General features: G+C 35.0%; 1 protein-coding gene across 1 annotated transcript in view; it reads left to right on the top strand.

The window, feature by feature from the left end:
- POF1B (POF1B actin binding protein) overlaps positions 1–27,388 on the top strand; it is a 106,452-nt gene that overhangs the window by 18,108 nt on the left and 60,956 nt on the right. Inside the window, exons 4-5 of the mRNA XM_035028664.1 lie at positions 8,530–8,631; positions 13,703–13,885. Of these exons, the coding sequence (XP_034884555.1) occupies positions 8,530–8,631; positions 13,703–13,885 (285 nt within the window). The remainder of the gene's footprint in view (positions 1–8,529; positions 8,632–13,702; positions 13,886–27,388) is intronic.

Genomic DNA, 27,388 nt, shown 5'->3' with positions numbered 1-27,388 from the left:
TATTCTGATTTAGTGATGCAACACTTCCAAGCAGCATGGAAATTCTTAGGTTATAAAATCTTTCTACTTCTATAGCACCACCTTTGTACTACAAAGGATAAGAATTTGCATCCTTTGAACCAAAGGAAAAAGGGACAAAGTTCTTTCAGACTTCACATAAAAGATATCAGCTGTTAGATCAAGGATTGGAGTCCTTAGTTTATTTAGATTTGCTATTGAGATATGGGCTAGGAAGAAGAAAATGAAAAATCAAAAGTTCATTAAGTGTCTCCATGCCTTTATTGCCTATGCTGTGAACTTTTGTGCCTAGCAATGAGCTCTTTTGAAAATTATAGTTATATTTTCTACTAAGATATATAACCTTATATTTTACAAACTAGTATATTATTCTCTATTTCATTTTGAGGAGAAAACTAAGAAAACGTTTTCCCACAGTAAAAAGCCTTCCTCAACACATACAAAACCATCTACAGCCCTTCTTTACGGGCAACAGGAGGTTCTATGGGGTTACAAGGACAAAGTTTCACAAATAGAAACAGTGTGCCAGAGATAATAATACAGCAATTCTTTGTGTTGCTCTTTATTTTATTTCTCCATGATTGCAGGAAAGAATCCTCCCATCTCTCACAAAATAAAATCAATTATTTGCTTCAGCTGTGGAAAGCAACAGATTAAATTAGGGTAACACATTTGATACTACTCTAGGTGCATGGGTGGGGAGTGCACTGTTTTTCTGTTATCTGTCCTCCTCTCTTCTTTCTTTGTTTATTTTAAAATCATTTTCTCATGTCTCTTCAGCTACAAAGGCAGTTAGTTGTGTATGTGTGCATGTGTGAACATATCTGCTTGCAAGCTCTGTGGTGGGGTTATGATTATTTTGAACATTTGCCTCAGTTTTCACGTACCTATTGTAAATATCAAAAGAGAATGTGATTACAGTAAAGCAGTTGCTTGTGCCTTCTTTTGCAGAATCAAATGTTTAAATAACAAATCTCAAAAGCGTGTTGGGGAAGGGAGACATAAAGAGCTTGGGAGATGAGAGTGTGCATTTTTCTATGACATGGCCACTTTACCCTTTCCCCTTCTTCTTCCCTCTTTCTCCTTTTTCTTTCTTTCACATACAAACTGGGGAATATGTTTACTGGGATGCATATTACACTTGATATCCCTGGCTTTCAAAGAATTAGTTCTAGATAGCACTTTTTTTTTTCATAATGTGAGAATTGCTGTGTTTACCTAGGATATATTCACAGAGTAATTTTTAAATATCAAATAATTTGGATTCCAACCCTCTTGCCCAGTGATTCTTATGTGACTTTGGATAAATTCTTAGTCTTAAGTTAATAGAGAAAAGGAAGAATTAATGTTTATTGGATATATGCTCCATGCTAGGAAATTTACATATTTTATCCCATTTAATCTTAAAAAGGTGAGAAAATAGAAGCACAATGAAGTTATTTATTCAATGAAAATTTATCAGTTGTCTACTATGTACCAAAAATTGTTCCAAGAATTGGGGATAAGGTACTGAACAAAACAAAGTCCCAATCTTCTTGAAACTTAAGCTTTTAACTATCTTCAAACCATTCAGTTACAAAGTAACAGAGTGGGAACAGAAACTGAACAATGCCCATATGGAAAGATACATTTGCAAATTAAGGACAATTGAGGATGTAGGTGATTTAGGATCCAGAGACTCATCTACATACCGACTTCCTCCCATCATCCCCTGCGACAGTGTAATACAAAAGCAGAGAAATTAGAAGTATGTATGGAAATACATAACATATTTGTAACACTGAGCCTGCCAGTGTAAAGGCTTATTATTATGGCTGTGTTCAACAACAAAGAAGCAAATAGTTTCTTAGGGAAAAACCCCAGCAGGCGGTAATGATTATTTTAAAGCTTTTAACTCTTTCTATTATTGGAGGATAAAACAAATTTCTGCCCCTATGCTTTGTAAACAAAAATAATCTAACTGGTTTTGCAGAGCAGCTTGAAAATCCTATTTAGATATATTCCCCATTTTGTTTATCTAAGTATGTGCATTTTTGTTTGTTCTTTTAAATCCCCCCAGGAGAAGATTCTGGCTTAATTACAATATTTATAACAAGCTGAGCCTCCTAAATGGCACCTTTATCCTCTTTCACCTCCCAGTTTATCTAATCTTCCCTTCTCCCTGTAATTAAACTGATCTCAATCTACTTCTCTTATTATGATTTCCTTCTACCTCTGTTCAGCCTTTTTAAAATTTTTGGTTGTTTGTGATCTCCTTTATTCTCCATTTATTGTCATTTTAGTCAAAGCATTTATGCATTCTGGTATATAACTTGACCTAGAAATGAAGAAAATATTTTTGTTCCATCAGTAGATAGAATCCAATTGCTATTAATCAGTTTTATTAATTTTCTAGTTGTGGAGCTCCTGCTATGGGAATGGAACTGTACAGCTTTCATATGGGTGGGGGGAAGGAAACAAGACATGGCTCCCATACAAAAGCGTTTAGTTTCTCTTGGCAAGGGAAATAAGATATGTCCACAAATAGCTATGTAAAATATATGGTGGGGTGTATGATAGATGATGCGAGAAAATTACAGATGAAGTCTTATTGAAGTTCCAGGGGTTGGAGATAACACATTCATTTGGGGGAATCAGAGAAGGATTTATTGTGGTATTTAAGGAATTATTACAGTTAACATTGTTGCCAGCATCATTTTACTAATGAGGAAACTGAAGGTTAAATAAGTGTGACTTGTTCAGGTCTTCTGACTCTAAATCTATTACTGTCTTTTCTGACAGTTATTCTGGGGGTAGTTTTGATAAGATTTGATAACTTATGTTGAATATAGAGTTAAAAGAAGAAGAAAAGTGGGGCACCTGGGGTGGCTAGTCAGTTAAGTGGCTGACTCTTGATTTTGGCTCAGGTCATGATCTCAGGATCCTAGGATGGAGCCCCACATCAGGCTCCACTCTCAGTGGGGAGTCTGCTTGAAGATTCTTTCTCTCCTTCTCCCTCTGCCCCTACCCCCGCTCATGCTTTCTCTCTCTCTCTCTCAAATAAATAAAAATAAATCTAAGAAAAAAAAGAAGAAAAAAAGTCAAATATGACCCTAAGCTCAGTTTGAGATACTGAGAGTATGGTAGCCCAATTAAGAAGTGAGGGGGAGCAAAAGTTCATTTGGAAAGGGGTAGATCATGAGATCTCTTTGAACCAGTAGTGTTGGAGGTGCATGGAAGGGAAGATGACCACATGGACAGTTAAAAATGACCTGGAGGGGGCACCTGGGTGGCTCACTTGGTTAAGCGGCCAACTTTTGATTTTGGCTCAGGTTATGACCTCAGGGTCCTGGGATTGAGCCCCGGTCAGGCTCCATGCTCAGCAGGGAGTCTGCTTCAGGATTCTCTCTCTCCCTCTCCCTCTGCCCCTCCACCTGCTCGTGCTCTCTCTCGAGGAAAAAAAAAAAAAAGTAAATCTTTAAAAAAAAATGACCTTGAGGGGGTGACTAGGTGGCTCAGTTGGTTGAGTGTCTGACTTTTGATCTCAGCTCAGGTCTTGATCTCAGGATCATGAGTTCAAGCCCCACACTGGGCTCCATGCTGGGTGTGGAACTTACTTAATAATAATAATAATAAAAAATAACCTGGAGAAAGGTCACATTTGAGATAGAGACATGGGAGTTATTCCTTTGAAAGTTGTCATTGTAGCTGTGAGAATGAATGAGAAAACTGATGGGTAATGGAGAAGATTGAGGTACAGAACTTTGTGAAATGCCTAACTTAAGGAAACAGAAAGGAGCCACTTTCATGGGCAGAGGAATTGTCAGAAAGAAATGTGAACACAGAGTAACTGAAGCAAAAGAGAAAGGGGGTGGTCAACTGTCCCAAATAACCAAAAGGCCAAAGAGGATGAGGATGAGGTTTGAGAATAGAGAGTTTGACCATTATGTAATGGTGATATTTGAGAGTTTCCTTATACTTGTGGAATCAAAACCCAGATGTGCAAAGTTAATGGGTGAATAGATCAAGAAATGGAGGAAATAAATGAGGATTACCCTTCCAAGAAGGATATTGGTCAAAAGAAGGAAAGATGGGATAGTAGCTAAGGGAGAAAACAGAATCTTGGAGATCTAAGAGATTTATAGACAGAGGAAAAAGAACCAGTAGTAAGACTAAAGATGCCACAGAGAAAGGGGACAAATGGGACATAATTCTGGAAGAGACAAGAGGGGATAGGATTCCAGGTATAGAGAAGTGACTTCAACATAAAAGGAGGAGTTTTTCTTCCTTGGTAATGAGATGGAAGGAGCAGAAATTGAAGAGAGATTTTTGAGGTAGGGAGGAAAATGAAGGAATCTCATTGAATAGATCTTGGTTTTCTCAAGAAGAAGGAGAATGAGGGAATGTGAGGATAGGGATTGAGGAAATTGAAAAAAAATTGTAACCACAGTTATAGAGAATTTGATAAACACAACTGTGACCATGAAGTTTAGAGAGGCTCTTAAAGTAAGATAACTTAAAGTTGTACTGAGCCAAATCAGCAAATATTTTCTTAACTTTCTCCAGCAAGGTTTCATGGCCTGGGAACAACAAAGTAGACGCTGGGGATTATGTACTTTGTTAGATGTGAGAACTACTGCCAGAGGTTCTAAAAGTAACAATTAGAATGATAAAATCAGCCATCTTTGAAGACACCTATTAATTTTTAGGGTGGATCTGGCACCAATTCAAATGTACAGATAAAAAAAATAAGCTGCCAAAATAGTAAAGTTGTCTAACAGCTCATTTGTGAAAAATCTAAGACTTCTAATTAAATTTACTTTGCTGATCTGTTTTACTAAGAATGATTTATTCAAATATAGTAAGATTTGGTTTTACCTTTTTAAACATTTTGGGAAAATAATAGTCCTCTAAATTTGGAAGTTTTTTTTTTTTTCAGTAAGTCATTTGAAATAATAAGTCCAACACACATTTTGGAGAGAATCAACACTGTTAGGACCCAAACCATTTTTCTTCTTAAAAATAATAATGGTTCAGCATTTATAGTGAAAAAAGAGAAATTTTCTTTTGCTAACTTTGTTTTCCCCTGTTAGAAGGTGTTTATATCCTTAGGATAAACATTCATATCATCTCTTTTCATCCAGTCATCTGTTCATTCACTATGGGGTATTCAAGATGGATACAGTCCCTGCCTTCAATAAGCCTATTTTTGTATATACTTTACCTTGATATCTTAGAATAGTTCTAACAAGGTTCTCATTAACTTTTTAAATGCAGTATGGACTTAAAATATTATATTACTATATTATTAAACACCAATATCATTTGTACATTAAAATCACAGATTAAAGGTATTTTAAAATACATGATTTTACTTGATATAAAGTATTCTGCATTACTATCTCTGTGATAAGAAAACTAAGCCTTGGAGAAGGTAAATGACTTTCCTACATTTCCACAGCAAGTAGGTGATAGAGGCAGAACTGAATACAGGTTTTATGACTCCAGAATTTTTTTCCATTACACCTTCTTCCACTAATTTTAGTAGTCGGATCCCATGGATCTGTAGTAGTCCGAATCCAATCTGCTTTGGAATTCTCACCTGTTGACATCTGAAGCATTTATACTGTCACTCACCTTTCCACTGCTTTATGAAAATTTTTCTTCTTTTGATTTTTTCCATTATTCCCTCTGTTTCTCATATCTCTTAAGACTTATGTAGTTGTGTCTTTGATCTTCACTTGCCTTTTCAGCAATTGCATGATTTTAACAAGATCTTCTAAACATATTATTCTGAAACCTAGAACTAGAACTGTAGCCATGAAATCTCTACTCACCTGTGCGCTGGACATCTATAACTTGAATGCCTTCCTGAACATTTTGATATAAGTCTCTTTGCTAATTATTTGCAATAATTTAACACATATTTAAGGGATAACTATGAACTATATATTTACTAAACGTTATAAGGAATAAAAACATGAATCAGACCTAGGTTTTTACCAGGAGCACATAAAATTCAATGTGTCTCAACTTTTCTTGTTTTTGTTTTTGGCACCACTGGTTATGTAGTAGATTTCTCAGATTTAAGATCTTAGAGTCATCTTTGGAAAGTACTGTCCTTGATGATTTAGGATAATCTCTTTACTAGTCTTCTCACCTCTACTCTTTCCTTTCTCCAGCAAATCTTCCTGAAGTAGATTTATGTTCACCTCACATCCCTATTTAAAAGCATTCAAGGACTTCTCACTGCTTTCAGAACCAAACTTCTGTCTGCCATCTGTGTCCCTTACATATATCTTACACTTCTACAGTCTTGATTTCATGACTTATTTTGTTTACTTCATTTGTAATACCATTTTCTTCCATCTCCTCATATGCAAAGCCCACCTTAACCTTTTCTCAAATGCCACCTGATCAAAGTAACCTTCCTGAGCACTGCCAGATGGAATTCAATTTTTCCTCTTCTGAATTCCATCCCATAAGTTATTTCTCTGAACCTCTTATAGGCACTTGCTTCTTTCTACCTTGTATTATAGATGTTTATGTTCATATATTATCTAGACCAGGGATCAGCAAAATTTTCCTATGAAAGGCAATATAGTAAATATTTTAGGTTTTGCTGTCACCATAGGGTTTTGGTCTTCTTTGTACTTACAGTCCTTTAAAAATCTAAATATCATTCTTAGCTCAAGGACATTATAAAAATAGGCTTTTGGCTATAGTTTGATAAATACTGATCAATATTCAGTCTTCCTGGTAATAATCTAAGTGTGATTCATGCCTTATAAAACTGAGCACTGGGTGTTATACACAACTAATCAATTGTTGAACACTACAACAAAAGCTTATGATGTACTATATATTGGCTAATTGAACATAATAAAAAAAAGAATTTCAAAATAGCAGAGTAAAGTGGAAAATGAGGAAAAGAGGTTTGTTTTAGTAAGAAAGTGTAGCCATTTTTTAAAACAGATCATTGATATCTAGTCTACATTTACATAAATGTGCATATTTCAGTCAAGTCACCTTTTATAATTTTAATCTTTACTATCACCAGTAATATGTAGTAAGCTAAAGTATATTGATATCGGTTATGTTGACATTAAATAGATATGATTACTATATTGTTACAGTTTGAAGTTATTGCACTGCTAGATTTATACATAATTGTTAAGTATTAAATATCTCAGTAAAACGCTTTAAAAAACTTAGCAAAGTGTATTGTGCATAGTAAGCTCTTAAACATGTGTTGTATGACTGCAAATAACTACCAAAAAGGCTTTTTTTTTCACTAAGACAAACAGACACAAAAGCTTCCAGAGGAATCTTTCTTTCTTTTTTTTTTTTTGCCTCAGAGGAATCTTTCTAAATATATCCACCTTTAGATTTAACAATTCACCAGCTAGCCAAATTTAATCACTTGCATATTTATTTCACCAAAATATTCCAGGAACATTTAGTTAAAGCACTCTTTATTCAATCTTGAATACAAGAAGTATATAGCTTTGGATTTCAGAGTGTTTTTCATTCTCAACAAACAGTGTTTTCATCCAGTTGTTTTTAAGAATTTTTATAATAGCAGATGACAAAAATGCTAACATATTTTGATTTTGAAATGGTCTTAAACACATTAACTGGTAGCAGCCTTGGTCAATCCCCTTCTATACTGTTCCCCTATATTACAAAAATAAATGAATGCAATTTTTCTTTGTAACAAAACAACCTCAACTCCCTCCATATAAGTAGACTCATATGAAAACAAAAAAAGAAGGGAACGAAATATAGTAATATTGCATTTATTTTAAACTCTTGATCTGATTCTTATTAGTCTTTCCCTGATCTCTTTCAGATCTTGGACATGTCAATAGCCTTTATTTCATTGGCTGATATCTTTTAAGCACTTGGATAATACTACATCACCTTAGTTAATTATATGGGGATACAGTAGCGCTTAAAGACTCTACTCTGTTCTCAGTATTCAAAACATATGTTGTATAGACAGACTTAGCTTTGATTATAATCACAAGTAAGAATTGTACACTTCAAGGACACCAAAGCTAAGTTCCAGGAAAAAAATATCTTTAATATAGTTTTACCTACTTTAGAGCTCAGTGATGAATTGTTTATTTTGCATTTCTCCAATAATACTTTTGCATAGAAAGAAACCTGCCAGTGAACTCAATTTAAATGAAGTTGACCTCATGCCTGTCTACCTCAGAGGAAACTCCCTGTATCTTGCCTCAAGAACAGGAAAAAAAAAAATATCTTTCTCAGCCCCTTCCAATTTCCCCTAAAACACTTTGTTAGGCCTAGTAAAAGGTAGTAGGAGAGATCCAGATTGCTCTGCTTGAGAAAATAGACTATCTTTTTACTATTTCCTTACATCTCTCAAAACCTTATTGGGATGTCATTCCATTCTCCTAATATGCTACTAACTCAGAGTTTATTAGAGACTAGATATTGCTTAAGTTGAAGTTCATCTGAAACGGTACCTTTCAAAACAAAACACAGTCATTATTGTCTTTATAGGAACCACTTCCTCCATTCCTAAGAGGAGGCCATTTCTTCCCAGGAAACAATGTTATTTATGAAAAAACAATAAGAAAAGTAGAGAAGCTAAATATGGATCAGGTATGTAAAATTTGTTTTAAAGCTTATTAAGTGTATACTTCTGAATTACCAGTATTTTAATAGAGTTAAGATGACACTCAATTGTCAAGTGCCAAGCAAGGCCACTATGAGTCATAATAATACCTTATTATGTCTACACCCCTTCATATCATCCTTAACACTTTCATATTTATTCTCCCATGTGAAGTATTATTGTCCCTTTTTTACTGAAAGGGAAACTGAAGTAAAAATATGTCAAGTCACCTAGAAAATTAATGGTAGAAACTGAATTTAATACAGATATCCCAGTGCTTTGTACATTTCTTTTAAACTGGCCTCACACAAATTATAATTTAAAGCATTATAACTTTGCCTTAATTATGGAATTTGAGAAACAAAACAGATGAACATAGGGAAAGGGGGGGAAAAGAGAGGGAGACAAACCATAAGAGACTCTTAACTACAGAGAACAAACTGAAGATTGATGGAGGGGAGGTGGGTAGGGGATGGGCTAAATGGGTGATGGGTATTAAGGAGGGCACTTGTGATGAACTTTGGATGTTATATGTAAGTGATGAATCACTAAATTCTACTCCTGAAGCCAATATTATATTATATGTTAACTAACTAGAATTTAAACAAAAACTTGAAAAAAAGTAAAAAAATATATATATATAAAACGAATTTTCAAATGAACAGTGTGTATGAGCAGGTATGTAAAATACTATATACTGTAAAAGTCTAGAAAACTATAGTTCAAGTCACATTTTAAAAATTTCATTAAATTCAGCTGAGAGACCAAGTACAACATTCAAAACTGTAGCAGGGCAATGGTAATTCCATAGCATGTAGAGCTACCAGACCTACAATCAGGGTTGTTACTGTAGCCAGCAGAAGTTTCATATTGATCTTCTCAGTGGATACAAGCATGTCCAGCCCAAACAAAGCCTAGGACTTATCTCTTGAACATTCTTGAAGTAGGATAGTGTATTAGTTTCTTAGGACTACTGTAACAAAGTATCACAATCTTGGTGGCTTAAAAGAACACACTTTTATTGTCTCACAGTTCTGTAGGCCAGAAGTATGAAATCATGATGTTGGCAGGGCCATGCTCCCTTTGAAGCCTTTAGGGAAGGACCTCTTCTATGACTATCTCCTAATTTCTTATGGTCTCAGGTGTTCCTTGGTTTGTAGATGCATAACTTTTATCCTTTATCTTCACATGGCATCCTTCCTGTATGTCTTCATATCATCTTCCTTCTGTGCATGTCTGTCTGTGTCCAAATTTTCCCTTTTTATGAGGACACCAGTCATATTTGATTAGGACTCATCCTGATGACCTCATTTTAACTTCTTACTTCTATAAAGGCCTTGATTCAAGAAAAAAAAAAAAAAGAAGGAGCAGCCCCTGTTTCTAAACAAGGTCACATTCTGAGGTACTAAGGATTAGGACTCTAACATATGCTTTTTGTTGGGGGGACACAATTTAACCTATAACAGGCAGTTAAATAATATCAAATGAATTTTTATCACAAAATCATTTTTCTCATATACAAATGAAACATTAAAATATACTAAATTCTTTTTAATTTTCTTGGCATGAGAACACATCTTATTTTTATGAACATTTATGGGCAGTTGTTATCCGATTCATAGGAACTAATACATTATTACTTATTTGATGCCCATTAAAAATAAAATAGTGTAAACTCTCAGAATTATAAAAATCCAAAACTTTAAGACTCTGGTCTGCTTAGAAAGTTGGATATATTAGAGAGTTTGGTATGTATTGAACACATATCTTTCAGAAGAACAATAGAATATTTCTGGATATTATGATACCAAATAGAAAAATTTTATCAAATATGTCAGTTCTTCAAGGGGCATTTTCCTCAAGCTATCAAATTATAACATCTGTCCTTTGTCCGACTGGACTGACCAAACAATAAGTTTGACACATTTTAAAGAAATGTTTGAGACACATCATTTCATGCTCTTCTAATTTCTTGTCTCAAAAAGGATACTTTTCTAAGTCTTCATTCCTAGAGGAAAAGACTGAATATCCTGTACATTATTATTGCTATACATATGGAACAATTAAAGAACTCCTTTAAAAGAACACTACAGTTACTATTAATTTGAATATTTACCTTTTTACATCCACTTTTTTTATTAGTGACTTAAATGATTTGGGAGTTTGGGGACTGCCGTGAGAGATTACCCAAGGTAAAAGGAACCATGCATATGGAACAAACTATAACTGCCTTGACCTAGTTGAGTTTCCTCAGTGATAGAGATGCAGTAGGACAAGCTCGATAAAGCTAAGTCTGGATGAAATGGTTAATGTTACATGAGACTAGTTCAAATAGGACTAGCTCTTAGGAGATAAAACCTGCCTAAAAAAGAGGTCTTTGTCATGAAAAGGTGGTAAGTTGGTGCCAGTTGCAAGATAATTATGTAGTTCATATGAACTGTACTCTGTATATATTTTTTCTCTATCAAAGAAGACAAAATATATGATAAATCATAAATGTTTGATCTTTTGTACATTAAAAATCCAGCTTGTGGTACACTTCAAAAATATGAGTAATGTATGAATAGCATGCTTTAGAACAATAATTTTAGTAGTCAGGTATGAGAATTGAAGCTGAAAATCTGCTAAGACTTCAGTGATACTAATGAGTGATTCAGAGGCCAGAAAGGCTCAAGGAAACCACAAGACACCCCAGATGGAGAGACTGTCAGCATTCTATTCAAGAGTCAACTGATATATTAATAAAGGAAGATGATTGAGAAATGAGTTTTGTTTATTGTCCTATATTGATATGTCCTCCAAAGTGTTTCCTAACTTGCTTTTTAAAGAACACATTATTATTATTTTTTTTTTTTTAAGGAGGAATTCTATTTCAGTACTGTACAAGTTCCCTGCTGGGTGAAGGTTTTCTCAGCCTGTCACTCTGACTTTATTCTAATCCAGTGTATGAAGGTATTTTGTAACATAAAAGAACAGAAATACATTCACCCCTACAATTTGTACATAAGTGGCTGATAGTACACAGTCTGACTTCTAAACTGTAGAGATCTTAGTGCTAGCATGTAAAGTGAGTCATATTTGAAAAGATCCTGGAGAAAATGATTCTAAGAACAGATTCTATGACCTTTATTATCAATTACTACCAAGGTAGTTTTTATTTGTAAAATATGTTTATGTATTTTTCTTTCTTTCAAGATAATTTTTTATACTTAAAAAGATAATTTGTATACATATTAAAAATTCCAAAGCATAAAAATTATAAAAGGTACAAAAAGAATATAAAAAGAGAATAAAAATATATACAGTGGTAAAAAAAAAAAAAAAGCCTCTCTATCCTAACCTTCTTGTCTCTCAGTTCCTTTTCCCAGGGCGGTCACCCTTAAAAGATTTTTGCTCTATGCATTTAAAAGAAGTTGTGTATATTTGTAAATATACACATATGTATATTTTTAAAAATGTTATACCAAAGGAAGCATAGTATATTCCTTCTTATACATCTTGCTTTTTTCATTTAATATATATAGTTTGAAAATTATTCCACATTAAAAAAATATAAAATTTGAAGTGTTTTACTTTATTAATGCAGGCCAACTTTCCACTGTCAAAAGGAAATAGAGCATTGAATTTATACTTCCAAAGCTAAATGTATGTGCATGAATGTAGCATTCTGATTCAAAATAGAGAATGTTTTTTCTTTGAAAACTGGCTTTCAGATGCTTTTTATCAAAGTAGAATAATAACAAAATAATATAGGAAATTGAAGTATTTCTGAAATCCTCAAAACTGAAACAACCTGATATCCTTTCTTACTCTGTGCCCTATATTTTATCAGAAAAAAAATCCATGACAAATAAATAAGCAGATAGTAAAGATTTAGTTTCAAAACAACAAGTTCCAGACTATTCTGAGGACAGTAAAAATTCAGTCTTATGTTCTGAAAGAACTCTGAGCTAGAAATCATGAATTCCAATCCCCATTTTTCCAAGAATTAATCATGTCATTATGAGTAAAACATCTTACTTCTCTGGACCTCAGGGTTTTTTTTCCACCTGCAAAATTAGTGGGGTGGGGCGCCTGGGTGGCTCAGTCGTTAAGCGGCTGCCTTCGGCTCAGGTCATGATCCCAGAGTCCTGGGATCGAGCCCCACATGGGGCTCCCCGCTGGCGGGAAGCCTGCTTCTCCCTCTCCCACTCCCCCTGCTTGTGTTCATGCTCTCGCTGACTCTGTTTCTGTCAAATAAATAAATAAAATCTTTAAAGAAAAATTAGTGGGATGGATGATGATTAAGTTTATGATGACAATGAAATGAAATAATATGATAATAATAAATGTTTATTACCCACCTACTTTGTACTAGGCACTTTATAAACACTAGTTTATTTACTCCTCATAACAACCCAATGAGACACATATTATCTCCATTTTTGAAAATGAGTAAACTGAGGCTCATAAAGATTGCATAGTTCCCCAAGATCACAGAGTAAGTGGTAGAATCAGTTAGAATCCCCGTTTTCTAGATCTGAATCTTTAGTTACTGTTTTCCAATCTTTTAATTTGTGCTTGATTTTCATAAGCATAAGAATTTTGTCTGCCCCCACTGTGATTCTAATATGCTTCCTGATATTGAAAATCACTGCATTATATTATTTTCTATTTTTATATCCATCTACATCTTCAGTATGATAGTATTATTATAAAATTAGATGCTGAAGTGCTCATTGAATCATCAAAGAGTAATTAATATTAATATTCATTATAGTTTTACTGTTAAGTATAACTGGAATATTAATTTAATCAGAACATGCAATTCTCTGGCCAATTTAGGTAAGTATTTGGATAGTCACAGCCACCTGATCAAACAAAAATAGAATTCAATACAATTTCTCCAGATGAAATAATTTGAAAAAAATAATATATCATATATTAAAACTACAAATTTTAGGGATTGAATTACCTTGTGAAAGAATGCATTAAACTTTTAAAAATGCATTCATTGGGCTTTTCTCAATTAGTAATTTTTATTCTCACAGGCTATTTTGACATGTATGTGTGTTTTAGGAATGCTATCCAGAGGTCCAATGTCATCATCACATTGTCCAACAGCCCCAGATCATCCACTCTCCACACTGTCAACAATCCCATTCTAGCCAACAAATCGAAACCATCACAGGAAGTGATTCGATTTCTACAAACACTGGAAAAGAACTGTGCCATGGGGGATCAAGCCATATACATGATCAGGTAAGATCAATTGGCTGATTCCTTATAAAACTGAAATAACACTCTTAAACCCTTCTCACACCACTGTATAGGCACCCACACTGAATTTTCAACAAAATATTGAGGTATTTGTGTTTTGTTTGTGGCATTTTTAAAACAAAATTTTCTATTTCCTGTCAGAAGACAAAATAATTCAGGTCTATTAATGCATTAAATCTATGAGGGAAGTTATAAACTGATTAATGAATACCTAATTTCTAGCTGATCCTCAGTTCTAAAAAGGTTCAATGGTTGTGCAACATTAAATATTTTCATGAGGCATGGTATTTAAATGGACAATGAATTGGAAAGGATATTAGCTAAGGATTAAAATGGTCACATTTCACAAACTGGTAATTACTTCCTATATGTGTTCTATGAAAATATGCTATATTAATGCAAGTCATAAAATGCATACATTTTACTGTATATTACATCAACAAAATAGAAACTAAAACTTGGTTGCTAAGGAGAAATCCCTTGGGATACAATCATCAGTGACTAACTTATATTCTGAAGACTGGAATTTTGGAAACAACTGTTATACAAGTGTTAAAGGAAAAAAATATTTTCTTGTATCTTGGTAAAACTAACAACAATAACTGAAACAGTGGGGAATCAATCACCATTTGTATTTTTTCAGGTCTTTTTTCCCAGTAAGGAATAACTTGCTCAAATTGACCTCTTTCATAGGCAGCTCTTACTAAAAGATAGAAGGAAAAGAATAAGAAAAAATAAAGAAGGAGCCTGCACACATAAGAATTTTGATTGTTTTATAGTAAATATGCATAAGATTATTTCTAAGGACTGAAACTTTGAAATATGTATTTTGGCCATATTGGTCAAAAATAACCATAAAAGATTTAAGATCCATATTTTTCCACCCTAAAAAAACCCTAAAATTATATTTTCTTTGAATTTCACGTATGGGAATATTGTCATCTGGATTACTCTAAAACATGATACAGATGGTTTTGAACTTCTTACATTAAATGGATTGGTAATAATGATTTAAAATATTTTATTAAGTTAAATCATTTGAAATTGTCATTTTTGTAGGTCAATGTTGGTCAAATAGCAATGATTTCATACAGTTTAGTCTAATTCTTTGCTCCTGTTTCCTCATCATAAAATAGAGATTTATCACTCATAAGTTACTTGCAAAAGTTTGCACAGCTAGCATTTGGAAAAGCCAAGACAGAGAGATGTAGGGAGTCCTTTATCAATAGTGTAAACATAAATAGAGCACTGGACTAAGAGCCTGCCAGAGGAGGGGTACTGGTGACATAACAGAAAGTGGACCAGCTTCAGAGAAAGAAGAACTGGGTTCCAGTCCCAGGTTCTGTACCTTTCAAGCTGTGTATTTTTAATTAATACTAAATCTCTCAGAAACATCCTCATCCATAAAATTTAGGTAGTAATGTCTACCTCACAGAATTGATATAAAGTCTAAATAAAAACATATGTTGAAAGTGCTTTATAAACTATAAAGTCTGCAACATAAAAAAAAATCCACAGAGAAGATTTTCAGAGATTCTTAGAAGCTATTTCAAGTGTAAAACTTAAGCTAGAATAATAACAGTAAGAATGGAATGAAGGACATTTATCAGAGATGGAAATAATATCACAGGATTAAGAATCTTGTCCAGTGGCAATGGTGATGCTATGATATTCTTTCACTAGCTTAGTACAACTAATAGTATATTTGACTGGACTAGATATTGTGTATTTTGAAAATGGGAAGAGTTGAATAACTAATATATTATTTTTTATTTTATATTTATGCTTCAGTTTGAGATTCTGATGTAGCTTTGTTAAATATTGGAGGGTTTTTGTATGGATTAAATTTTTCTGGGTTGTCTGCTGAAAACAGGATAGTGCCCTGGGAAGTGTAGAGCTAGTAATTCCACTTATATGGATTACATAGGATTCACTCCTGGTCAGACTGAGGATGGGGTAATCTGGTTGTGCAGATCCCATACATAAAGGAGGGAAGAAAATGAGTTCTCCCAACTAGACTCCTTGATATTTATTTTTTTTTAAGATTTTATTTATTTATTTGAGAGAGAGAGAGAGATTGAGAGAACAAGGGGGAAGAGTGGCAGAGGGAGAAGCAGACTCCTGTGGGCCAGGGAGCCCGACGAAGGTCTCGATCCCAGGATCCTGGGATCATGACCTGAGCCCAAGGTAGATGCTTAACCGACTGAGCATTTAAATACTGAGTATTGGGCGCCTGGGTGGCTCAGTTGGTTAAGCGACTGCCTTCAGCTCAGGTCATGGTCCTGGAGTCCCAGGATCGAGTCCCACATCGGGCTCCCTGCTCGGCGGGGAGTCTGCTTCTCCCTCTGATCCTCTTCCCTCTCGTGCTCTCTGTCTCTCATTCTCTCTTTCTCAAATAAATAAATAAAATCTTAAAAAAAATAAATAAATACTGAGTATTTAAATACTCCTTGGTATTTAAATATCTCTTCCACATGGGTGGAAGAGAGTCTCTTTAAAGAGCTATAGAGCAGATATAAGTCAGGTTCTCTTAAAACTAAAGGTTGGCCCATTTTTAGTTTATATTTAGAGTTAAATTGTAATTTGGAGGTAGCATAATAAGGTTAAAACAAATAAACCTAACCAAAAAGGTAAAAGATCTGTACTCTGAAAAATTTAGAACAGTTATTAAGTAAATTGAAGATGACACAAAGAAAAGGAAAAACATTCCATGCTCATGGGTTGGAAGAACAAATATTGTTAAAATGTCTATACTTTGCCCAAAGCAATCTACACATTTAATGCATTCCCTATTAAAATACCAACAGCATTTTTCACACAGCTAGAGCAACCAATCCTAAACTTTTTATGGAACCACAAAAGACTCTGAATAGGCAAAGCAATGATAAAGAAAAGCAATGCAGGAAGCATCACAATTTCGGACTTCAAGCTCTATTACAAACTGTAATCATCAAGACAGTATAGTACTAGCACAAAAATACATAAATCAATGGAACAGAATAAAAAACCCAGAATTTAACCCACAACTATATGGTCAACTAATCTTTGACAAAGCAGGGAAGAATATTCAATGGAAGAAAGACAGTATGTTCAACAAATGGTGTTGGGAAACCTGGACAGCAACATGCAGAAGAATGAAACTGGACCACTTTCTTATACCATACACAACAGTAAATTCAAAATGGATGAAAGGATTAAATGTGAGACAGGAAACCATCAAAACCCTAGAGGAGAACATAGGCAGCAACCTCTCTGACATCGGGCAAAGCAACTTCTTAGTAGACACATCTCCTGAGGTAAGGGAAACAAAACAAAAATTAACTATTGGGATTTCATCAAGATGAAAAACTTCTGCACAGTGAAGGAAACAATCAACAAACTAAAAGGCAACCTACAAAATGGGAGAAAATATTTGCAAGTGATATTTCTGATAAAGGGTTAGTATCCAAAATCTATAAAGAACTGATATAATGCAACAACCAAAAAACAAATAATCCAATTTAAAAAATGGGCATAAGACATGAACAGACATTTTTCCAAAGACATCCAGTTGATTAAGAGACATAAAAAGATGCTCAACATCATTCATCATCAGGGAAATATAAATCAAAACCACAATGAGATACCACTTCACACCCATCAGAACAGCTAAAATTAACAACACAGGAAACAACAGATGTTGGTGAGGATCTGGAGAAAGGGGAACCCTCTTACACTGTTGATGGGAATGCAAACTGGTGCAGCCACTCTAGAAAACAGTATGGAGGTTCCTCTAAAGGTGAAAAATAGTGCTACCCTATGACCCAGCAATTGCACTGCTAGATATTTACCCAAAGGATACCAAAATACTGATTTGAAGGGGCACATGCCCCCTGATGTTTATGGCAGCATTATCAACAATAGCCAAATTATGGAAAGAGCTCAAACATCTATTGACTGATGGGTGGATAGGGGGGATGTGGTTTATATATACATACATATATATATATATTATATATATATAATATATATAAAGAATGAGATCTTGCCATTTGTGGTGACATGGATAGAACTAGAGTTTATTATGCTAGGCAAGATAAGTCAGTCAGAGAAAGACAAATGTGATATGATTTCACTCATATGTGGAATTTAAGAAACAAAACAGATGAACATTGGGGAAGGGGTAAAAAGAGAGAGGGAGGCAAACCATAAAAGACTCTTAACTATAGAGAACAAACTGAGGGTTGCTGGAGGGGAGGTGGGTGGGGGATGGGCAAGTGGGTGATGGGTATTAAGAAGAGCACATGTTTTAATGAGTACTGGGTGTTATATGTAAGCTCTATACATACTAAGTTATATACTATGTTCTACTCCTGAAACCAATATGCTATATGTACATTATATGTTAACTAACTAGAATTTAAATAAAAACTTAAAGTTAATTAATTAAAATAAATTGAAGGGAAAAAAGCACAGTGCCCATTGTAGTTTTTTAAATTGGGGTATAATTGACATATAACATTATATTTCAGGTGTGAAACATAACAATTTGATAGTTATATATATTGTGAAATAATCACTACAGTAAGTCTCATTAACATCTGTCACTTTCCATAGTTTGCTTAACTTCTTTCTAGTGATGAGAATTTTTAAGATCTATTCTCTTAGTAACTTGCACATATGTAATATAGTATTATTAACTGTAGTCACCATGCTGTATATTACATCCCTGTGACTCATTTATTTTATGATTGAAAGTCTGTACTTTTTGACCCTTTTACCTATTTCACTCACCTTCACCCCTACATCTCCAGCAATCTCTTCACTCTATTTATGAGCTTGGCTTTTTGGGTTTTGTTATTTTAGATTCCATAGATGAATGTGATCATATGGTATTTGCCTTTCTCTGACTTACTTCAACTAGCATTTTGCCCTCAAGGTCCATCTGTGTTGTCGCAAATGCCAAGATGTTGTTCTCTTTTTATGGCTGAATAATGTGTCATTGTGTGTATGTACCACATCTTCCTTGTCCATTCATCCATCAGTGGACACTTAGCTTATTTCTGTATCTTTGTTATTGTAAGTAATGCTGCAATAAACATGGAGGTGAATATGTAAAAAAAAACAAAACAAAACATAAGGTGAGGGGCGCCTGGGTGGCGCAGTCAGTTAAGCACCCGACTCTTGGATTCAGCTCAGGTCATAATCTCAGGGTTGTGGGATCAACCCTGTGTTGGGCTCTGTGCTAAGCGTGGAGTCTGCTTGAGTTTCTCTCTCTCTCTCCCTCTGCCCCTCCCCACTGTGCTCTCTCTCTCTTTCTAAAATAAATAAATAAATCTTAAAAAAAATAAGGTGAAAAGAGCATAGACTTTCAATTCAATTATTTCGGTTTATAAAAGCTGATTCTGCTCAGTTGCATGATCTTAGGTAACTGACCTAACTAGACTGAAGTAATTGACTTAACTGAATCAGTTTCCCCATCTATTATGTTAAATAAATAAAATATGTAAAGTACTCAGCTTAGAGCCAAGTACATAGTAGATGCTCAAATAAATGTTCAATTCTGTGCCTTCTTTGTTTTCCAACCCCAGGCTCCAAATCCTTCAAAACATCAATAGAAGAAATTTGTTCCCATTGTAATATTTTTGTTTTTTAATTTTTTTTATATTTTAAGATGATTTTTGTTTGTTTCAAGTTTTTATTTAAATTCAGATAGTTAACATATAGTGTAATATTAGTTTCAGGAGTAGAATTTAGTGATTCATCACTTACATATAACACCCAGTGCCCATGTAATGGTATTTTTATTTTTATTTATTTATTTTTTTTTTTAAAGATTTTATTTATTTGACAGAGAGAGAGACAGCAAGAGAGGGAACACAAGCAGGGGGAGTGGGAGAGGGAGAAGCAGGCTTCCTGCGGAGCAGGGAGCCCGATGTGGGACTCGATCCCAGGACCCTGGGATCATGACCTGAGCCGAAGGCAGACGCTTAACGACTGAGCCACCCAGGCGCCCCTGTAATGGTATTTTTAAATGAAACTAAATCATCTTTAAAATTCTTTCCACCAAGCAAAAGTCATTAAAATATTTTTAAAAATCAAGTATCCAAAATCCTGGCTTCAAAATATTTTTATAAAACTAATTTATGTATGTTTTCCATGAAACATCATCATTTTGGCTTCAAATTCAAAACATCAGCAATTACATTTTTTTTTTTGCAATCACATTTCCTTCCCTGGGGACATTAAAAATAATGCATTGTGGTCATTTCCCTGACATTAGCAAGAAACAGATAATTTTACATATGCTAATGACAAGGAAAAGCTCAGCTGAACTCATTTTACCAGTTGTCATACAGGTGGTGTTTATAAGAAAAACTAAACTACGTATATTATATGTGCAACTCTTTTCCACTTGGCTTGAAGCTGCCAAGAAATCTTTTTGAGTCATGGGAAGTTGTAAAAGCAATAGTCCTGTTCACTTGGATAATGCTATTGCAAATGAAAATAGTCCAACTTGTGATGCTTTTCTCTCATCATTTGAAAATTAAATATTTGTCAACATCAAGACAGCACAGATCTTAGTGTCAGGTGCTTTTTCTGGCAAGTATACAGGAAACTTACTACAAAGTTTATTTAACATAAGTCATTCACTAATGATGGAATCTCTGGTCTGGTTTGCTTAATAAACTCAGCAGTTCTGTCTGCTTCCTCTCTCATTAAAATGTGGTTAAAGTCCCTCTTCATATTTCTTGCCTTCTTCATCCCCATTGTTGAAAATGAGGAATTATTTTGTGCAAACCTCTATCCCATGCTTATCCCTTCCAAAAATTTGATCCATATCTGTTCTGGGTCCATCTTTTCCAAAATCCACCCTTATCCATCTCCTGCTACTTCCTGCACTGGTGTCTTTTTAAACTCTGTTTTGTGGCAAACAAGAATTGTTACTTTCAAAAAACAGTTTTTATTCTTTTAAATCAAAGTAATGCATGTATATAGCTTAAAAATTCAAATAGTACTAAAAGGCATATTTTAGTAATTCATTATCCCAACCCTTTTCATGCACACCCATTCCCCAGAGGCAACTATTTTCAACTCAGCTTTTTCTTCTGGGATTTACCTCCATACAGCTAAATAGTATGCAAATTCTTATACTATTTCTTGATGTATCAATGTTGAATATTATCTGTTGATAATTCCAAGTACATAAGGTTTTAGTTCTATTAATCCCCCATCCATCTGTTTCCATCCCTTCCATCATCCCAATATAGTTAAATCTCCATTTTTTGGCTAAACCAGTATTCAGTGTTTATATTATTAATGCTATGAAAATATTATTTACTGCTGAAGCAATTTGTGTACTATTTTGTTTCTTTTATTAATACAACTATTTTTTTGCTGGTGTTAATAATTCCCTAATTTTTTCATTTGTTTTGTTTTTTTATGTATCTATTGCTAATTCTTTTCTCAACACAATTTTATACACTCAGATGGTTTGGATTTTTTGTTGTTGTTGTTGTTGCTGTTTTTTTTTTTTTTTTTTTCTCTAAATTCTTTTTTTTTTTTTTTTAATTTTTTTTTATTCTTATGTTAATCCCCTTACATTACATTAGTTTTAGATGAAGTGTTCCATGATTCATTGTTTGTGCACAACACCCAGTGCTCCATGCAGAATGTGCCCTCCTAAATACCCACCACCAGGCTAACCCACCCTCCCACCCCCCTCCCCTCTAGAACCCTGTTTGTTTTTCAGAGTCCATCATCTCTCATGGTTCGTCTACCCCTCCGATTTCCCCCACTTCATTCTTCCCCTCCCGCTACCTTCTTCTTCTTCTTCTTTTTTTTTTTTTCTTAACATATATTGCATTATTTGTTTCAGAGGTACAGATCTGAGATTCAACAGTCTTGCACAATTCACAGCGCTTACCAGAGCACATACACTCCCCATTGTCTATCACCCAGTCCCCCCATCCCTCCCATCCCACCCCCCACTCCAACAACACTCAGTTTGTTTCCTGCGATTAAGAATTCCTCATATCAGTGAGATCATATGATACATGTCTTTCTCTGTTTGACTTATTTCACTCAACATAATACCCTCCAGTTCCATCCACGTCGTTGCAAATGGCAAGATCTCATTCCTTTTGATGGCTGCATAATATTCCATTGTATATATATACCACTTCTTCTTTATCCATTCATCTGTCGATGGACATCTTGGCTCTTTCCACAGATTGGCTATTGTGGACATTGCTGCTATAAACATCGGGGTGCACGTACCCCTTCGGATCCCTACTTTTGTATCTTTGGGGTAAATACCCAGTAGTGCAATTGCTGGATCATATGGTAGCTCTATTTTCAACTTTTTGAGGAACCTCCATACAGTTTTCCAGAGTGGCTGCACCAGTTTGCATTCCCACCAACAGTGTAGGAGGGTTCCCCTTTCTCCGCATCCCCGCCAACATCTGTCGTTTCCTGACTTGTTAATTTTAGCCATTCTGACTGGTGTGAGGTGGTATCTCATTGAGGTTTTGATTTGGATTTCCCTGATGCCGAGCGATATTGAGCACTTTTTCATGTGTCTGTTGGCCATTTGGATGTCTTCTTTGGAAAAATGTCTGTTCATGTCTTCTGCCCATTTCTTAATTGGATTCTTTGTTCTTTGGGTGTTGAGTTTGATGAGTTCTTTATAGATTTTGGATACTAGCCCTTTATCTGATATGTCATTTGCAAATATCTTCTCCCATTCTGTCAGTTGTCTTTTGGTTTTGTTGACTGTTTCCTTTGCTTTGCAAAAGCTTGTTATCTTGATGAAGTCCCAATAGTTCATTTTTGCCCTTGCTTCCCTTGCCTTTGGCGATGTTTCTAGGAAGAAGTTGCTTCGGCTGAGGTCAAAGAGGTTGTTGCCTGTGTTCTCCTTTAGGATTTTGATGGACTCCTGTCTCACATTGAGGTCTTTCAACCATTTGGAGTCTATTTTTGTGTGTGGTGTAAGGAAGTGGTCCAGTTTCATTCTTCTGCATGTGTCTATCCAATTTTCCCAACACCATTTGTTGAAGAGACTGTCTTTGTTCCATTGGACATTCTTTCCTGCTTTGTCGAAGATAAGTTGACCATAGAGTTGAGGGTCCATTTCTGGGCTCTCTATTCTGTTCCATTGATCTATGTGTCTGTTTTTGTGCCAGTACCATGCTGTCTTGATGATGACAGCTTTGTAATAGAGCTTGAAGTCCGGAATTGTGATGCCACCGGCTTTGCTTTTCTTTTTCAATATTCCTCTGGCTATGCGGGGTCTTTTCTGGTTCCATACAAATTTTAGGATTATTTGTTCCATTTCTTTGAAAAAAGTGGATGGTATTTTGATGGGGATTGCATTGAATGTGTAGATTGCTCTAGGTAGCATTGACATCTTCACAATATTTGTTCTTCCAATCCATGAGCATGGGACGTTTTTCCATTTCTTTGTGTCTTCCTCAATTTCTTTCATGAGTATTTTATAGTTTTCTGAGTACAGATCCTTTGTCTCTTTGGTTAGATTTATTCCTAGGTATCTTATGGTTTTGGGTGCAATTGTAAATGGGATCGACTCCTTAATTTCTCTTTCTTCTGTCTTGTTGTTGGTGTATAGGAATGCCACTGACTTCTGTGCATTGATTTTATATCCTGCCACTTTACTGAATTCCTGTATGAGTTCTAGCAGTTTTGGGGTGGAGTCTTTTGGGTTTTCCACATAAAGTATCATATCATCTGCAAAGAGTGAGAGTTTGACTTCTTCTTTGCCAATTTGGATGCCTTTGATTTCTTTTTGTTGTCTGATTGCTGTGGCTAGGACTTCCAATACTATGTTGAATAGCAGTGGTGATAGTGGACATCCCTGCCGCGTTCCTGACCTTAGGGGGAAAGCTCTCAGTTTTTCCCCATTGAGTATGATATTCGCTGTAGGTTTTTCATAGATGGCTTTTATGATATTGAGGTATGTACCCTCTATGCCTATACTCTGAAGAGTTTTGATCAAGAAAGGATGCTGTACTTTGTCAAAAGCTTTTTCTGCATCTATTGAGAGGATCATATGATTCTTGTTCTTTCTTTTGTTAATGTATTGTATCACATTGATTGATTTGCGGATGTTGAACCAACCTTGCAGCCCAGGGATAAATCCCACTTGGTCGTGGTGAATAATCCTTTTAATGTACTGTTGGATCCTATTGGCTAGTATTTTGGTGAGAATTTTTGCATCCATGTTCATCAGGGATATTGGTCTGTAATTCTCCTTTTTGATGGGGTCTTTGTCTGGTTTTGGGATCAAGGTAATGCTGGCCTCATAAAATGAGTTTGGAAGTTTTCCTTCCATTTCGATTTTTTGGAACAGTTTCAGAAGAATAGGTATTAATTCTTCTTGAAATGTTTGGTAGAATTCCCCTGGGAAGCCATCTGGCCCTGGGCTTTTGTTTTTTGGGAGATTTTTGATGACTGCTTCAATTTCCTTAGTGGTTATAGGTCTGTTCAGGTTTTCTATTTCATCCTGGTTCAGTTTTGGTAGTTGATACATCTCTAGGAATGCATCCATCTCTTCCAGGTTATCTAATTTGCTGGCATAGAGTTGCTCATAATATGTTCTTATAATTGTTTGTATTTCTTTGGTGTTGGTTGTGATCTCTCCTCTTTCATTCATGATTTTGTTGATTTGGGTCATTTCTCTTCTCTTTTTGATAAGTCTGGCCAGGGGTTTATCAATCTTGTTAATTCTTTCAAAGAACCAGCTCCTAGTTTCGTTGATCTGTTCTACTGTTCTTTTAGTTTCTATTTCATTGATTTCTGCTCTGATCTTTATGATTTCTCTTCTCCTGCTGGGTTTAGGCTTTATTTGCTGTTCTTTCTCCAGCTCCTTTAGGTGTAGGGTTAGGTTGTGTACTTGAGACCTTTCTTGTTTCTTGAGAAAGGCTTGTATTGCTATATACTTTCCTCTTAGGACTGCCTTTGCTGCATCCCAAAGATTTTGAACAGTTGTGTTTTCATTTTCATTGGTTTCCATGTATTTTTTTAATTCTTCTTTAATTTCCTGGTTGACCCATTCATTCTTCAGTAGGATGTTCTTTAGCCTCCATGTATTTGAGTTCTTTCCGACTTTCCTCTTGGGATTGAGTTCTAGTTTCAAAGCATTGTGGTCTGAAAATAGGCAGGGAATGATCCCAATCTTTTGGTACCGGTTGAGACCTGATTTATGACCTAGGATGTGGTCGATTCTGGAGAATGTTCCATGGGCAGTAGAGAAGAATGTGTATTCCATTGCTTTGGGGTGGAATGTTCTGAATATGTCTGTGAAGTCCATTTGGTCCAGTGTGTCATTTAAAGTCTTTATTTCCTTGTTGATCTTTTGCTTAGATGATCTGTCCATTTCAGTGAGGGGGATGTTAAAGTCCCCCACTATTATTGTATTGTTGTTGATGTGTTTCTTTGCTTTTGTTATTAATTGCCTTATATAATTGGCTGCTCCCATGTTAGGGGCATAGATATTTACAATTGTTAGATCTTCTTGTTGGATAGATCCTTTAAGTATGATATAGTGTCCTTCCTCATCTCTTATTACAGTCTTTGGTTTAAAATCTAATTTGTCTGATATAAGGATTGCCACCCCAGCTTTCTTTTGGTGTCCATTAGCATGGTAAATGGTTTTCCACCCCCTCACTTTCAATCTGGGGGTGTCTTTGGGTCTAAAATGAGTCTCTTGCAGACAGCATATCGATGGATCTTGTTTTTTAATCCAGTCTGTTAGCCTGTGTCTTTTGATTGGGGCATTTAGCCCATTTACATTCAAGGTAACTATTGAAAGATAGGAATTTAGTGCCATTGTATTGCCTGTAAGGTGACTGTTACCATATATTGTCTGTGTTCCTTTCTGGTCTATGTTGCTTTTAGGGTCTCTCTTTGCTTAGAGGACCCCTTTCAATATTTCTTGTAGGGCTGGTTTTGTGTTTGCAAATTCCTTTAGTTTTTGTTTGTCCTGGAAGCTTTTTATCTCTCCTTCAATTTTCAATGACAGCCTAGCTGGATAGAGTATTCTTGGCTGCATATTTTTCTCATTTAGTGCTCTGAATATATCCTGCCAGTCCTTTCTGGCCTGCCAGGTCTCTGTGGATAGGTCTGTTGCCAATCTAATGTTTCTACCATTGTAGGTTACATATCTCTTCTCCCGAGCTGCTTTCAGGATTTTCTCTTTGTCTATGAGACTCGTAAGTTTTACTATTAGATGTCGGGGTGTTGACCTATTTTTATTGATTTTGAGAGGGGTTCTCTGTGCTTCCTGGATTTTCATGCCTGTTTCTTTCCCCAAATTAGGGAAGTTCTCTGCTATAATTTGCTCCATTATACCTTCTGCCCCCCTCTCTCTTTCTTCTTCTTCTGGGATCCCAATTATTCTAATGTTGTTTCGTCTTATGGTATCACTTATCTCTCGAATTCTGCCCTCATGATCCAGTAGTTGTTTATCTCTCTTTTTCTCAGCTTCTTTATTTTCCAGCATTTCATCTTCTATATTACTGATTCTCTCTTCTGCCTCATTTATTCTAGCAGTTAGCGCCCCCATTTTTGATTGCACCTCATTAATAGCCTTTTTGATTTCTACTTGGTTGGATTTTAGCTCTTTTACTTCTCCAGAAAGCGTTTCTCTAATAACTTCCATATTTTTTTCAAGCCCAGCTAGTATCTTTAAAGTGATGATTCTGAACTCTAGATCTGACATCGTACTAATGTCCGTATTGAGTAGGTCCCTGGCAGTCGGTACTGCCTCTTGTTCTTTTTGTTGAGGTGATTTTTTTCGTCTCGTCATTTTGTGCAGAGGAGAATAGATTAATGAGAGAACAAAATGCTAGCAGAGTAACCACGTCCCCAGAAAATATACTCTAAACAAATCAGAAAAGACCTGAAGCAGTGGGATAAGAAGGGGAAAGAGAGAAAAAAGAAAAAGAAAAAAAAAGAAAAAGATAAAGATAAAAACAACAACAAACAAAACAAAACAACAACAACAAAAGAAAAACCAGAATGTGATCAAATATGATCTATATGGTATATAGATCAGTGCCACACACTAGATTTGGGGTGTGTTTTGGTCTTTTAGAAGAAAGTGTCTCCCAAAATTTTAAAGAAAGAAAAACTTATATATGTACAAAAATAAGGGTTGATACGATGAAGGGATGGAAAATGACTGTAAAAATGGAAATTATAAAAAATTTTATAAAAGGAATTGATAAGAAGTTGTTTGAAAAAAGAAAGAGGATTTAAAAAAAGAAAAAAGAAAAAGAAAAAAAAAGGGAGAGGATGTGATCAGGCAGGGGAATAGAGAACACCATATACTAGAGATTTAGGGTATATTTTAATCTGTTAGAAGAAACGATCTCAAAATTTTAAAGAGAGAACAACTTATATATATAAGCCAAAAATATGGGTAACTACTATGAAGGGATAGAATATGACTCTAAAAATGAAAAATAAAAATGTTTTTTTTAAAAA

The sequence above is a fragment of the Mirounga leonina genome, unplaced genomic scaffold (genome assembly GCF_011800145.1).
Source record: "Mirounga leonina isolate KUSES-001 unplaced genomic scaffold, KU_Mleo_1.0 Mir_204, whole genome shotgun sequence".
Taxonomy (NCBI): domain Eukaryota; kingdom Metazoa; phylum Chordata; class Mammalia; order Carnivora; family Phocidae; genus Mirounga; species Mirounga leonina.
Note: the sequence above shows the minus strand (reverse complement) of the source record. Positions and strands in the feature narration are given on the sequence as shown.